A 16,750-nucleotide genomic window follows, 5' to 3' on the forward strand; every position below is an offset into this window, starting at 1 on the left:
TGCCAGTGTCCAGTCAGGATCCTGAAGAGACAGAGGAAAGTGAGTCTGGATGTTGTTGCTGTTGTTGTTAGGTGCCATTGAGTCAGTACCAACTCATACTAACCCTATGCACAACACTGCCTTAGCCCATAACCGCCAATCTATCTCTTTTTGTCTGACCCTCCACTTTACCAAACATAATATCTTTCTCCAATGACTGGTCCCTCCTGATAATATGTCCAAAGTATGAGAGATGAAGTTTGGCCATCTTGGATTCCAAGGAGCATTCTGGCTATACTTCTTCCAACACAGATTAGTTTGTTCTTTTGGCAGTCCGTGGTACTTTCGATATTCTCCTCTTAACACCGTAACTCAAATGCATCAATTCTTCTATGGTTTTCCTTAATCACTGTCCAATTTTCAAGTGAAGTTATTGAAAATATCATGGCTTGGGTCAGGCACACCTTAGTCCTCAAACTGACATCCTTGTTCTTCAACACTTTATAGAGGTTTTATGCAGCAGAATTGCCCAATGCAATATATCGTTTGATTTCTTGACAGCTGCTTTCATGAGTATTGATGGTTGATGCAACAAAAAGAAGTCTTTGAAGACTTCAATCTTTTCTCCATTGACATGGATGTTGTTCATTGGTCCAATGGTAGGGATTTTTGTTTTGTTTACATTGAGATGTAACCCATACCAAAGGTTGTGGTCTTTTGAGTTTGAGTCTGGATGTTAGCCACCATTAATTCCAAGTAAACAAAGGGACTCAAAATATAAACTTTGCATATTTTGTACTATATTGTATTGTACTGATTTAGTAGTAGAGGGTCAGCAGAAAAATAGGAAGACCCTAAATGAGATGGAGTGATGCAATGTCTGCATCAATGCCTCAGACATAGCAATGACCGTGAGACTGGTACAGGACTGGACAGTATTCATTCCGTAGGATACAGGGTACTGAGTTGGAAATGACTCAACAGCATCTAGCAACAACAACAGTGATTTATCTAAATTGAGATTGCTAGCAATTCTATACAGGGACATTTGTGGTTCCATGGTAGAATGTTCACATTCCATATGTGAGATCTGGGATTTGATTCCCAGACAATGCACCTCTGTGTGTCCATCACCTGTCAGTAGCAATTTGTGTATTGCTATAATGGTCACCTCAAGGTTGGCAGTTCAAAACTATCAGCAGTTCTACAGGAGAAATATGAGGCAGTCTGCTCCCATAAAGATTTACAGCCTCGGAAACCCTTTGTAGGGTCACTATGAGTTGGAACTGACTTCATGGTACTTAACAACAACAACAACATAATGGTCAATATGGGTCAGAACTGGCTCGATGGCACTCAACACCACCACCACCAACATAATGCTGAACAGGCCTCAGCAGAGCTTCCAGAATCAAATGGACTAGAAAGAACAACCACCCCAAGTAATTCTATTGTTGACCTGTAATATCTGTAGTTCAACTGGCAAATTTGGGTAGAAATAAACTTGTTCTATGTACAGTAAGGAGTCCTGGTGTGGCCCTGTGGGTCAATGCGATGGACTGCAAAGTCAGTTTAAACTTCAAGATCACCAGCCACTCCTTGGAAACCCTATACAGGGTGGCTATGAGTCAGAAATGACTCAACTGCACTTAACAACAACAATGCACAGTAAGAGAAGAAGGAGTCACTCAAAATTGACTCGAGGATATCAAACAGAAAATACTGTGAGCTTCTGTAGTCAAAGAGATGTTAAGTGGTATCATTTGAGATGTGTCCTGGTGTCCACAATTTTCCACCGTGTTAGATTCATTTTCAGTTTGGACACTAATTAACAAGTGACTTTTCCTCTTTGCCATGTTCCTCATTGCAATAGAGTAGAAAATAACATAATTAGTACATACAAATTGCAGCTGGTGTGCACATAAAGATGTAAATATGTTTTTACAAAGCTTTAATCTTTAATGCTATTTTGTCTGAATAAAAAAATACATTTTAATAGTCACATTCTCAGCTCTAGATGCTTTAGCACAATCATTTTCATTTTAAAGAGTGGGTTTTCCCTGCTCAGTCACTTAGAACAGCCCCATCAAAATGCATATTCTGTCAGGACAGTGTTGTGATGAAATTGATGTGTGAAGACCATTGTACAAGTCTATGTTTACCTAGTAATCATCTGCACAAAACAACAGCCTACACCACTTTCTCTCACTATCATCACAGGGTGAAGCATTTCTGACTTACTAGGTTCTTCACTGCAACTTTGACATCTTTGTTTCTGAGGCTGTAGATGATCGGGTTGAGCATGGGAGTCAGCACCCCATAGAAGAGGGAGATGAGTTTGTCTGAAACATCTTGCTTGTCTGCTCCTAGGGGATCCTTTGATTTAGGCTTTGCATACATAAAAAGAATAGTCCCATAGAAAATGACCACCACAGTGAGGTGGGCAGAGCAAGTGGAGAAAGCCTTTCGCCTCCCCTCAGCTGAGGGGATTCTCAGAATGGTGATGAGTATGAATATGTAGGAGACAAAGATGAACAGTACTGGGACCCCCAGGAAGATCACATTGGCCACCCCCATGCTGATCACATTAATGGAGATGTCAGCACAGGCCAATTTTAGAACTGCCAGGATCTCACAGGTGAAGTGGTTGATAACGTTGTCCCCACAGAAGGGCAACTGTACCGCCAGGGAAATTTGCACTATGGAGTTGGTTCCACCGGCCAACCAGGAGCCGGCAGCCATGGGCACATAGGCAGCCTTGCTCATGACCACAGGATACCGAAGAGGATTGCAGATGGCCACATAGCGATCAAATGCCATCATGCCCAGAAGCACACACTCCGTGGCTCCCATGGCGAAGGATAGAAACATCTGCACAGCACAGCCTGAGAAAGAAATGGTTTTCCTGGGAGTCAGGAAACCATCCAGGACTAGAGGTATGGAAGAGGTTGTGTAGCAGATGTCCAGAAAGGAAAGGTTCCCCAGGAAAAAGTACATTGGTGTGTGCAGGTGGGAGTCGAACACAGTCACCAGAATGAGAATCCCATTCCCCAGTAGGATCACCAGGTACATAAACAAGATGAGTACAAAGAAAGTTTTCTCAAGTCTTGGCTGATCTGACAGCCCCAATAAGACAAACTCTGCAACAGCAGATTGGTTGACCAATTCCATTTTAAATTGTCTCCTTCAACCTCAGGAAAACTGTGGACAACAAACACATGTTAATAGGGGTTAGTAGGCAGAGATCACAATGAGATACTTCTAGAACTTAAATTAAATTTACTCTCTGAGATGTCAGCTTGTAACACCAGCATCTCAGTTTGTCAGAGTGTGGTTGTTTGCATGTTGCTGTGCTACTGGAAGCTAGGCTACCCATAAATCAAATACCAGCAGTGTTTCCAGACTAAGACAGACTAGGAAAGAGGCCCTGGCAATTCACCTCTGAAAAAAATGGCCACTGAAAACCTTATAAATAGCAGCTGCACAGTGTCTGATATAGCCTGAAGATGCGTCTGTCTGCATCAATAGGCTCATCTTTGTGAAGATGGCACAGGACCAAGAAGTGTTTCATTCTGACGTACATAGAGTCACTATGAGTTAGAACTGACTTGACTGCACCTAATAACAACACAAACATCTAAAGAATAAGATTCACTGTCTAATAAAGTTACCTTAAAACTTTTTATATATCATGTATATCAGGTCCAAAATAGGAGAAACAAACTCTGGAACCCAATCAAACCATGTATATGAGAGGATTCTAACTAGATTGATAATATTAATATACTTGAAGGGATGAGTGGGCAATATTAGTCTACATGCTTCATAATATAGGAACTTCATAATATAGGAACTCTGATGGTGTACCGCATGATTTCATCAATGACCAGGCAAGTGGACTCCTCAAGACAGCCCTTCCTGTTCTTACAGTATTCCTGCAATGCCCTTGGGGGTTTCAGTCTGTGACACTCATGATGTTGACCACTGATATTATCCTGCTCACTTCCCTGGCTAAAAGTCTGTGTTTGTATAATAACTTTCTTATGATGCTTCGATTATATATGGAGTCCTACAAGGAGAACGCAATGAGTAAAGGCCAAGAGGATCAAGGTCTGCCTAATATGCATATTTGCTACTTGAGGCCTAGTTTACGTAAACTTCACTTCTCACAAGTTTGGTTGCACAATCAATGAGAAGTTCTGACCAGTAGACCATGAAGACCCTAAATCCCCCTCTCTAACCATAACCTTTGTCCTGTAGTTTCTTCAGTTTGCTCCAAAGACCTGAGAGCAGAAACAGAAACTAACAAGTGTTCCTCATGCTTCCCAGGGTGAGTATCCACACCACTGTGACCAGGCTCTGTGCTTTTGGAATTGTTTTGTAAGTCATGGTCCTTAGTGGAGACTTTATTATAACTGAGCTGACTAATAAGCTTTTCTCCAAAGATAAGCAGACAACCCTATCCAGCCTTGCGTATACTGCATTCACTGAAGACCCAGTACTTTAGAGAATAAACTTCTCATATTAAAAGAGAAGAAAAGTGAGATCTGAGGTCCACAGGCAAGTGAGGCCAGGGCAAGACTGGAACCCTGGTTTCTCACCTTCTCCCTAGGGCTTCTTCCCTCACTACTCTGGCTATGTTCTTACTCCTTTATTTGTGCCAGAACAGGTCTACTAAAGAGTAAAAGACAAACTGGGAAGTCATTCTCACTCTTCTTTAGGACACCCAGAGAAAATAGTGGTATCAAATTTCTCTCTAAGATATCTGTCTGGTAGCATGGACTATGGAGTGGGGATGGGAAGGTAAGCTTGACAGAGTTTATCTGTGATTATTATACCGATGCTAGTTGGGGAAGACTTGGTGAGAGGAAGTAGACAGTTTAAATCTATCTTCATCAATTACCAGAGGAGATTAGCTCAGGACATCAAGAATATTTGGGGGTAGAGATTTGCTTTTCGAGATGTTAATACTATTGGCTAGAAAATCTCAGACTTGGCAGAAATGCTATAAAGTAACTGGTCTTGCTTCCCACCCATCATTGTATGAATATTGTCCCCACTTCCACTTAAATCACCTTGGGTTGTGTGGCTCTCACACCTCCTATTCTTTTGTCAAACTGTCTTGGTTGTTAGGAAGTTTTCCCTTATGTTGAACAGAAATTTCCTTCTTCTATATCCTTCTTTCTCCTTGCACTGGTCTAGGATCCCATGATCCCATGTCCTCACTCAAACCCTCTTTTCTGTTCTCCCCACCTACCTGAAGAACATACTTGTAGAAACCCCATCTATATCCAGTGAGGTGATGAGGTCATCAAGCAAATGGGAGTTCACCAGGATAGAAGTTTATGGCCAAAGGATGCTGGGAAGGTCTCTTGATTTGGGAGGTAGTTATTTCAGTTGCCAACTTTGACTATCCCTGGTCTAACCCTACCTATTGAAACTATGCCTGGAAGCAGGAGGCAAATTCTGTTTAGTCACCTTGGAGATAAGCAACTCCTTCAAATATCACAGCAAAGTATTTTAAAAGGGAGGAGGGGAATTCAGCATTGGCCAGAGCTGAAAAGTCTCTAGCCTCTCACTTTTCTGGTCTTCTTCACACCTGCTATTTGTGCCCTGAGAGGTAAAAAGAGGAAGGGTAGATTGACATACTGTTTCCCACCAGCCCTACCAGTCACATCCTGCCTGCATGCCCAGAGCATGCGTCCTCGACTTTGCCCATCCCTATTCTCCTGAGATTCTATCAAGGAGGCATGAAACAATTTAAAGCTCTGGTTGTTTGGGGCCAATTTTAATCCCAGAAGCAATTTAAAGTTTGGTGAGAAACAGGTCTCACAGGATTTTAGGACCTGTGTCCCATAAACCCAATTAGACAAGTTGCATGTAGCGCTCTGTAATTCCTCTCACTGCAAAGAAATGTTCCTCAGAAATTCCCTGCTGTCTTTGCTGACCTTTGTGGAAGTAGAGTCACTAAGATCTGACTGTTTTTTGGTCACAATGTTATATCTATCAGAGGAGGGTACTGATACTTGTCTTAGCAAATTTAGTGTCACAATGAGAGGTCAAAGGCTTGCTTTGACCCAGACTCACTGGTCAGTACATACTCCAAAGTAAGTGGTCCTCACTATGGTCCCTTGTTTTTAAGTTCCATTGAGTTGGTTCCAGTTCACAGCATCTCTGTATAGGGTTTTCAGGGAACAGCTGGTGGGTCTGAACTACTGACCTTGCGGTTAGTAGTCCAGTGCTTATCCTACAGTGCCACATCAGGACTCCTTAGTACTAGTTTAAAGTATACAATCCAGTGGGTTTTAGTATATGCAGAAGATTGTACAATCATCACCACCTCTAATACCAGGACATTTTCAGTACCCCGGAAAGAATCCCTGTACATCTTTAGCAACCATTCCATTCCCCACTCTCACCCCATCTTTCCAGGTCCTGGCAACCCCTAATCCACTTTCTGTCTATGGATTTGTCTAGTGTGGGCATTTTATACAAATGGAATAATATAATCTTTTGTATCTAGCTCCTTTCATTTAACATAAGTTTTCAAGGTTCATCCATATGGTAGCATATATCAGGACTTCATTTCTTTCCATTGCTGAATATTACTCTAGTCTATGGATATACCATATTTTGTTTATCCATTCATCAATTGAAACACCATTTTTTTGCTAGTATAAATAGTGATGCTATGAACATTTGTGTACACGTTTTTGTGTGAACATGTGTATTCAGTTCTCTTGGGTGAACTAGGAGTGAAATTGTTGGGTCATATGGTAATTCCTACATGGTTTCTGAGGAGTGGAATTCCTACAATATGCCCCAACAATTTCACTCCTAGGTATACACTCAAGAGAACTGAAAACACATTCTCCCTTTCCCTAGTGCCTGGAAAGCATCTATCTACATTCTGCCTCTAAAGATTTACACATTCTGTATATCTCATAAAATGGCCTCATACTACATGTGGCCTTTTGTTTAAGGCTTCTTTCACTTAGCATGATGTTTTCAAGGCTCATTCATGTGATAGTATATATAAGAACTTCATTTCACTTTGTGGCTGAATAATATTTCATTCTACATAGATGCCACTGTGTTTCTATCCATCTGTTAATGGACATTTAAATGGTTTCTACCTTTGGTTATTGAAAGCAGTCCTGCTAAGAACATATATGTACATATATTTGTGTACCAATTTTCAATTCTTTGGGCATATACCCAGGCATTTGTCTTTCGGTTATTGAGTTCTAATAGTGTTTTCTGTTTTCATTTTTGGTTCTTTTTGGTTTTTTATTCTGGATAATAGAACTTTATCAGATAAATGATTTGCAAATATTTTTTCTGTGGGTTCTCTTTTCACTTTTTTGATAGTGTTCTTTGAAGCCCCAAAAGTTTTCATTTTTATGAAATCAAATTCATCTATTCTTTTCTTTGGTTGCATGTGCTTTTGGTGTCATATCTAAGAAATCATTGCCTAGTCAAAGATGAGGCACCTAGTGGTGCAACAATTATATATTTGGCTGCTAAACAAATGGTTGGCAGTTCAAACCTACCTACCCAGCAGCACCACAGGAGAAAGACCTGATCATCTATTTCCATAAACGACTACAGGCAAGAGATGATGACGTGGAGTGAGGAAGCAGCTGGGAACTCTAAACTAAAGGAGGGAGAAGAGCTGTGTGCTGGCAACCGGGGGGGCAGGCTTGCAGGGTACACCCTTCGGTTGCTTGAATGGTTATATATTCCTGAGTGCTTCAGTGTACATCCAAAACAAAAAACAGAGGGAATGGAAGCAAATGCTGTTAAATGATGATGCATGGAGGGGATTGTAATCATTGCAATAAAATTAAATACGATAGGATGAATGTAAAGCTGATGTTCTCCATGTAAACTACCACTCAATTCACACATAAAAGAAAACACTATAGGGAAGTTCTACTCTGTCACAGGGGTCTCTGTGAATTGAAATAGACACCATAGCACCTAACAAGGAGTAAAAATAATGAAGAGTTAATCCTACATTTTCTCCAAAGAGTTCTATTGTTTGGGCCCTTACATTTAGGTTTTTTATCTATGTGGAGTTAGTTTTTGTATTTGGTATGATGTAGGGACCCAACACCATTCTTTTACATGTTGTTGTTGTTGTTGTTATGTGATGTGGAGTCGGTTCCTACTTATAGTCACACATAGTTTTTGTAGGCTGGCATTTCTCTGCAATAAAGTAGGTCATCTTCTAATCAAGGCTAGAAATTCCTTTAATAATTTTTGAGGCTGTTATGTGAATATAGCTAGTAATCAATCTCTCAATAGTTAACTAGGGAGACGTTTGATTTAATGAGTGTTGTAACCAGTAAGAAAAAAAGGTTTCATGTTGTACCGTGATCTATTGCCACAATAAACATTGCACAGAAAGTATCAAAAGTTCTGTGGCATGAAATAATAAACTTTGTTTTCTCATGTACCTCAGGGTTCATCAGATCTTGACTGGTTCCACTGTTTTTGGCTGGACTCACTCATGTCTCAGCTTTAGCCTGGGTTGCACATGTGTCTGCCAGGTGACTCCACTCCATGTGTCTCTCCTTCTCCTGTGCCCAATAGACTAGCCTGGCTATGACCTTCACATGATGCTGGCAGAGTGCCAAAGTGTACAAGTCCAACCTAGCAATAACCTTTCAGTCTTCTGATTATGTCACACTCACTAACATCCTATTGGCCAGAAACAAACCTCTACCCTCCAGGGATGTTTGTGTCATCTTCTTAAAGACTGAGGAAAGGAGAACTAGACTAGGGGTTTAGAGCCCAGAGATTAGCCCATGCTTCAGGATAGGAACTGGTATGTGTGGGGTTTCTACTAGGGAAAAGGTTCATGCATCTGAGCCCTCACGTAGACCCCATACAGAAGTCTACCAGCACGCCACACTTCTCTGAATACAAGGGTGGATCGAGAGAAAGTTGAAAGGCGCTTGGGGAAGAGACATCTCTGTGTTTCATGGAGCACCTGTATGCTAATTACTTTTCTAGGATCTGAGATAACTATTAGCTGGTACCCTCAGGTCAGCCTCAAGACTGTCCCAGATCTGTACATTTTTCCTTTTGGAGCTCCCACACCATGTCAAGATGCACCCACATCCTACTTTAAGTATAATTTTGTTGTAAATTTTAAATTGTTTTCTTAACTTCAGTTATTCAAAATATTTGGCTTCCAAGTGGCTCACTTAGTTTATAATTCTATGATTTCTCAACAATGATGATTAAAACAGGAATTCTTGCAACATGAAAAATACCTAATCTACTAATGTATGATTATAAAAATTTGTCAATGACCATGATTGACATAATGTTCTCTTTTATATGCATACAATTATTAATTGATTAAGGCATTTTAGGGGATTTGGTTTGGGGTTTTTTTTGGTTGTTGGTTGTTTGGGGGTTCTTTTTTTTTTATGGCCAAGACCAATCAGCCTTTCTAGGCCTCAAACATCATATCTTTGACGAAAACTTCATGAACATGACTAGGCCCTAAAACTCAGTAGACATAATGACCCTGCTTATTTTCAGTTCGGAGTCCTGGTATGGTGCTGTGGGCTAATGAGCAGGACGGCAAAGTCAGTTTGAATCGCAAAGTCAGCGGTTCATGATTACTAGCCTGCTCCTTGGAAACCCTATACAAGATCGCTATAGATCGGAACCGACTTGACAGCACTCAACAACAACAACATTCTCAATTTGGAGCCCTGGAGTGGTGCTGTAGGATGAACACTGTACTATTAAGTGAAAGGACAGTGGTTCAAACCAGCAGCTGCTCCTTGTAAACCCTATAAAGTGTCACTATGAGTCAGAATTGACTCGAAGGCACTTAACAAATTAACAATTCTCTGTTTAGAGTAAAAGCCACAAAAGATTAGAATCCATTTATAGAAGTGAAAAGTAAAGAAATTTAATTTGGCAAATCATTTCTAGGGAATAATTTTTTCTTTGTCTTAATGAAAGGAATTCCATGAGACCTACACCTATGAAAGCAGTAGCTCAAAAGAGGGAACAAGTTCTTACAGCAAGAATCATTCCCACACCCTCCACACACAGAGTAGACAGGGATGGGCAACTTGGACATTGGCTACCCAAAATGGGGGGGCAGGGGGCTACAAAGGCAAGAAGTGACTGGCTTACAAGCTTTCAAGAGGGAACCTAGATCCAGAGGGCCTGGAGGAAGGTAGACTCTCCAGTGAGTAGTATTCAATCTGACTAGGCGGGGCTGATGCAATGAAATGCAGACGGGTCTCTTGTGATACAATAGTGAATAATTGTTTTCAAGACTGATTGTGAGGTTTGGAAATGTAAAGGTAGATGTTTTATAGCAAGGAGGAGAGTGATTAACTTTTCAGTCTAGGAGCGGAGGTCCCTAGGACCATCAAGGGAGAAGAGCAGAGAGCAGAACCCTACCCAGAGAAGCAGTAATGCCTGAAATGGAGGCAGAGATGATGTCGTGGAGCGATGGAGCAGCTGGAGACTTTAGATCCAGAGAGGGAGAGTGACTGTGTACTGAAGACCTGGGGGGTACCCTTTGGTTGGTTGATGATGCATGGAGGGGATTGTAACCATGGCAATGAGACGATATATGATAGAATGAATGTAAAACTAATGTTCTCCCATGTAAACTATCACATAATTCACAATAAAACATTTAAGAAATAAATAAATAAAGTACATATTGAAATTTAAAAAAAAAAAAAGGAAATCCCATGAGTCCAATAAAAGGAATTCAAGAAATTTCCTAGGGTGTCATAAAGCACATAAACACCTAAGAAGGAGAAATAGATCTGGTACACACATTCGTGCTGAGATTGACTGCTTTCTTCTGCTTGAAGTTTGGTTTCCTCTGATAGGGAGATTTCTTGCAAGACATTTACTGGGAAGTGCTCTTAACCTCAACACCTATCAAGATGAAAATGCAACAGGACAAGGGAGAGGGAGAAACTGAATTGTCATGGGGATCTCTGGAGTTGGGATGGTCCTTCAGTAATATTCCCATTTGAGAAGAGAAGGGCCAGGTCTTTACACCAATATTGATCAATGCAGATTGCCTCTGAGAAGGAGATGTAATGTTGGGTGAGGTAGTTCTCTTCAGCCAATGTCAAGGCTACCACCATTTTCAGCTGCTGGGACAATAATTGCTTCAGCTGTGGGAGAGTGGCGCTGGGAATCTGGACAACACACCACAGCATCCACTACACACTCTTAACCAATACTTCTCAAAGTTTAACATGTATAGAAATCACCTTAGGATCTTAAGATGCAGATTCTAATTCAGTGGTTCTGGAATGAGACTCAAAATTCTGCATGTGTAATAAGCTCCCACCTGATGCCACTATTGCAGGTCCGTGAACCACACTTTTAGTTGCATGGCTCTAAATACAGCTTGCTCCTCATCTAACATGGCTTTGCATTGAAATTCTCAAGTGAGTGCTATCAGAATGTGTAGATCATGGGACATATCTCACCAACACTGAGTGAAGCATTTCTGAGCTACCATGTTCTGCATAGCAGTCTTAACATCCTTGTTCCTCAAACTGTAGTGGATGAGGTTGAGCATGGGAGTCAGAAGTCCATAGAAGAGGGTAATTTGTTTGTCTGAAAGGTCCTGTTTGTCTGCTCCCAGGGGGTCTTTTGATTTAGGTTTCCCATACATAAATAGGATGGTCCCATAGAAATTATCACAACAGTAAAGTGGACAGAACAAGTGGAGAAAGCCTTTTGTCGCCCCTCAGCTGAGGGGATTCTCAGAATGGTGATGAGTATGAATATGTAGGAGACAAAGATGAACAGTACTGGGACCCCCAGGAAGATCACATTGGCCACCCCCATGCTGATCACATTAATGGAGATGTCAGCACAGGCCAATTTTAGAACTGCCAGGATCTCACAGGTGAAGTGGTTGATGATGTTGTTCCCACAGAAGGGCAATTGTACCGCAAGAGAAATTAGTACTATGGAATTGGTTCCACCAGCCAACCAGGAGCCGGCAGCCATGGGCACATAGGCAACCTTGCTCATGACCACAGGATACCGAAGAGGATTGCAGATGGCCACATAGAGATCAAATGCCATCATACCCAGAAGCACACACTCCGTGGCTCCCATGACGAAGGGGAGAAACATCTGCACAGCACAGCCTGAGAAAGAAATGGTTTTCCTGTGGGTCAGACAACCATCCAGGACTAGAAGAACTGAGGCAGTTGTGCAACAGATATCCAGAAAGGAAAGGTTCCCCAGGAAGAAGTACATTGGTGCATGCAGGTGGGAGTCAGACACTGTTACCAAGATGAGGACTCCATTGTCCAGTATGATAACCAGGTACATCAGTAGGATGAGTAAAAAGAAGGTTTTCTCCAGCGCCGGATGAGCCGACAGTCCCAGCAAGACAAACTCTGTCACTGCAGACTATTTGGGACTTCTATTTCAAACTCTCTTTCATTCCTAGCAATATTGAAGGCAATATTTGATCTTGTGCTTGGGTCAATATATGGGAATCACAATATGATATGGGTTGTGTTTCATTCACATATATGAAGAGTAGACCTTGAAAATCTAATGAAAATAAAATTAAATATGAGAGAGCTCCAAAATATTCAGAGAAAAATAGGGTTTTCCATAAATCTTTTTAAGTCGCCTTATACATTTCTGTCTAATTAATGGTGTTAATACAGTTAAATCAAAGTCGTGTGTTTACATAAGTGGTGCATCTCTAACCCTCTCTGGAAAAGCAAAGGCCTATGAATAACTCTATCTGTGCCATTAACTGGGAACCTCAGGTCATCACAGCTTGGTATTTCAGGCCATGAAAGTCATATTGTCCATTCCTCTGGATCTGAAACCTGCTCACTAGGAAGTTTCTATTATAATTTGACCTCTCATGCAACTAGTTCTATAGGGACAGAATGTGCTGGCCTGAAATCAGTTTCTGATCTCCATAAGAGGGTTATTTCTTACTTGATGTCTGGTTTACACTTCAGTCTTTGGTGTGTTTAGGTAATACAAATTTGTGTATCTCATTTTGACCCTCTTCTCTGCATAATCTGACCAAATGGAATTTTTGGAATATATTACAGAAACTCTACCAAAGACTCAAAATCCAATCTGAGGAAGAGAACTCCTGTGTTTCCTCCCATAACCACACCTGACTCTGACTTGTCTGGATTTCTGTTATCCTAGGACTTGGTCTGAGGAACAAAATCTCATCTGATCATTGGAGTTCATAATTCATATCCCTAGCCTAGATTGGGTGGGGCCTGAGTCACTTCCACGTCACTATTAATGAGAAATGTGTTTGGATTCTTTAAAGATGCGATCATGTGTAAGTCTACTTAACCTTTCAGACTCTCCAGAGCCCTTCTGTAGCTCATCATGATTTACTGCCAAAGTGATTTAAAACACCAGATGTCGTTAGATCCTACTGGAGGGTGCCCAAAATGGAAGGGAACCGACTTCCTTCTAGTTAAAAATACAGATTCCTGGGTCCTACCTTTGCAGATTTTCTTGGGAATCTGATTTTTGTTTTTAAATAAGCATTTCCCATGTACTTCTGATCTGCACCGACTTGGAAATCATTGACTTATTTCAATCCATCTCCATTTAAAGATGAAGGAACTGTCACCAGGAGAGAGATTCATGAATTGCACAACGTCCTGAAGAAGGAGTATTGTATTCTAATTGATCTGCCCAGAAGGAAGCCTTTTGATATTTACCTACAAAGGGAATGATTTTCTAATAGTCTGTGCCAGCAGAAGTTAATGGGGGTCATCTGTCCAAGGTCACATGAACCTGGCCAGAGTCAAGTCTTGAGCTGAGTTCCCTTGGTTCTTAGGTTGGACCTCTTTGCACCTCTCCACACTCTGACCAAATTCTCTGAGTAAATCTACAATTGTAAGGGATATTTCTGCTAATGACTGGCAGGCCATCTTGGTGGGCAGAGGGGTCCTATGAGGCAGGCAGGCAGGAGTACCTGTAGACAAATCTGACAGCTATTGCTCTGGTCAAGTTTGGAGGCAAATGAGAGCTATAATGGGACAATTTCCAAAGAGATGACCTCAGTTTAACAACACTTAACAGGGATAGAAAAAGAAACCTTGGTAGCCAAGTGGATTAAACATTGAGTTGCTAACTGAAAGGTCAGCAGTTTGAACCCATTAGTTGCTTCACAGGAGAAAGGTGAGGCGCTCTGCTTCTGTAAAGATATAGAACCTTGGAAACTCTAGGAAGCAGTTTTGTCCTACAGGGCCACTTTGAGCAGTAATTGACTTGAGGGCCTTGAGTTAATGGATGAGGAATTATTTTGAGAGAAAAACTCCTTTAGTACCAGTGAGTGTGGCTTCTCAAACTCAGCAGGATCTTTCCATATTACACCTATCCAATCTCCACCACTAACCCACCAGTAACAGGTATCATCTGTCCAATGAGTGATTTCTCAGCTTCTGAACATTTTGAGCAACTGAGCATCAGAATCTCTAAAGTCATTGACAAAAAACTGGGAGTGTTCTTCAGCAACCTGAAATCTGTCTTTTCCTAATCATCTTACCTTCATTGGTCCTAACTCTGCTTTATGGACTCACACAAACATGTCTGTTCCCTTGGTACTTGCTACTTGGTCCATGGTAGCATCCTTTAGTGCTTTGGAAAGAGTTACTTTGCTTCCACCCAATTTACCTGTCCCTGTACATTTCCCCTCATACAGTCTCTTCCTTCCCAACTGTGAAAGAGCTGGCTAGAGTGGTTACACAGCATGTAGCTAGTGTGCAGGCAAGCCTAGGTTGGTCACTTTCGGGAAGGCAAATTTGTGGAGTGCCGTGGCTGCCAGCTCACTGGAGTCAGAAGCAGTGATTACCTGTGATGCCACGTGTTTACCTGGATGTTGCCTAGCCATAAACAGGCAGGTCACACAGCTCATAGTTTTCAGAGTTGCCCCAGTAGCACATGGCCATTTACTTTTTAATTGTTGTCTAACTTGCTGGTGTATTTAAATGACACTGGGTATAGTGGGCTCCAAACCACAACCCCAGCTGCTCACAATGCTCCTGTCCAACCTTGGGGCTCAGTGAGACCAAGGCTCAGCCAGGGTAGGCTAGGAAGTCATACCTGAGCACTGGGCCCCACACCCTCTCTTCTCTATGCACCACACTGTTCTCCACAGGGTCTTATCAAGAATCTCACAGAAATTTAAGGGCCAGACTGCAGTGGGGCCACATTATATCCCAGAAGCAATTTAAAGTTTGGTGAGATACTCAGTTTAGACTTCACCCCATAGGCCCAATTAAACAATGTCATGAAAATCTACTCAAAGTTCCCTCTCCCTACAAGGAAACCTCAACTCAGGAAGTTTTCTGGTTCAATATAATCAGAGTTCTCTGGGATTTGATCACAATGATTGCTCCAAGGCGTCTCCATTACTGGCCCTCTAAAAACCAAGAAGGGAAGCAGAGGAGTCTCAGTGACCCAGATAGTCATTAGAAGTTTGGGATCAGACCATTTTCCTGATCTCTCAGATATCCCTCCCCTCCACACACCTTGCTCTTTCTCAGTGCTACCCTCACTCCAAAAATTCAGTCTACTACTAGCATGTCATATGTGTCAGGCACCAAAGAGTGGAGGTAGAGGCTGAGATACGATGACTGGAAATGGGTATTTGCCTTTAGAGACCCAGCAGAACAGTGCTATCTATAGGCTGAGGCATGGCTGAGCATGCCACAGAGTCATCCAGAAGCCGGGACACACACCCTGAAGTATGTAGAACTAGCCCAGGGCCAAAACAATGAGATGGAGGGGAGACTTGCCTTGGGAGACATTTAGGAGGAAAAAATGGTGGGATGTAGAGATAAATCTGGGATGGGAGACGCAGAATAGTAAAGAGTCAGCAATGATCAAGATTTCAAACCTTGAGAACTGGAAGAAAGATATGGAGGAAATAAGTAGGGTTTGGTGTTGGAAGGGTAAGGCTGCAGGGTTGTATCTTGCATTTCAGTACAGAGTTTCTGAGTATCTATTGTGTCCTGTTGGTTACTGGAAATAAAGACATGATTAAGATATTGTTTTTGTGATTGAGAAGTATACAGTAATTGGATTTGTTGTATTTGAGAAAACGGTGAAATACTAATGCTAATGTTGTTGTTAAGTAATAAATATATTGGTAAAATGCTTAAATGTAGTAGTTCTTAGACTGTATAAATACTAAAATCAAAATTGTTTTACAAAATCTTTTTACATTAGTTACAACATTATTAGTTAAAACATATAATTGAGTAACATATAGCAAGGAACTGAGCAGAAGCCATTTTAATCTTGTAGGTATATTGATACATATAAGCTGTACTTTCAAAAAATATTTTTTGTTTTTATAAGTGCTATAGAGTCCAGATGACAGGACACTTGACCAAAGTAAAATGATTGATTCCTTTGTAACTCCTGCTTCTAGCTAACCTGTCACATAGGTCCAACTCTGCAACAAAGGAATATTGCCCTGTGATTAGTCAAGGCAGAAGGTACCAGCATGTTCTACTGGGGTTTTGTGAAGCAGATTGCTTTTACAGCCAATTGTGCAAAAGGCTGGCAGGGAGTTTTGGTCTACATTTTCTCCCATTCTTAGGGACTTCTAATGTGATCTCTTTCAGAACAGCTGAGCAAAACACAAAATTATTCTTTCATAAAAGACTGAGCTTTAGTCGACAAATGAAAGAGTCAAGAACAGAATAAAATTATAAGAACAGAGGATCTGGGAGTTCAG

General features: G+C 41.3%; 1 protein-coding gene and 1 pseudogene across 1 annotated transcript; both read right to left on the reverse strand.

The window, feature by feature from the left end:
• Positions 1 to 2,193: 2,193 nt before the first annotated feature.
• LOC102823209 (putative olfactory receptor ENSP00000348552-like) lies at positions 2,194 to 3,150 on the reverse strand. The gene has a single exon (XM_006863185.1). The coding sequence runs from the start codon at positions 3,148 to 3,150 to the stop codon at positions 2,194 to 2,196; it is 957 nt and encodes a 318-aa protein (XP_006863247.1).
• Positions 3,151 to 11,473: 8,323 nt separating this feature from the next.
• LOC102823584 lies at positions 11,474 to 14,626 on the reverse strand (annotated as a pseudogene).
• Positions 14,627 to 16,750: the final 2,124 nt, after the last annotated feature.

Source organism: Chrysochloris asiatica, unplaced genomic scaffold (genome assembly GCF_000296735.1).
Source record: "Chrysochloris asiatica unplaced genomic scaffold, ChrAsi1.0 scaffold00053, whole genome shotgun sequence".
Taxonomy (NCBI): Eukaryota; Metazoa; Chordata; class Mammalia; order Afrosoricida; family Chrysochloridae; genus Chrysochloris; species Chrysochloris asiatica.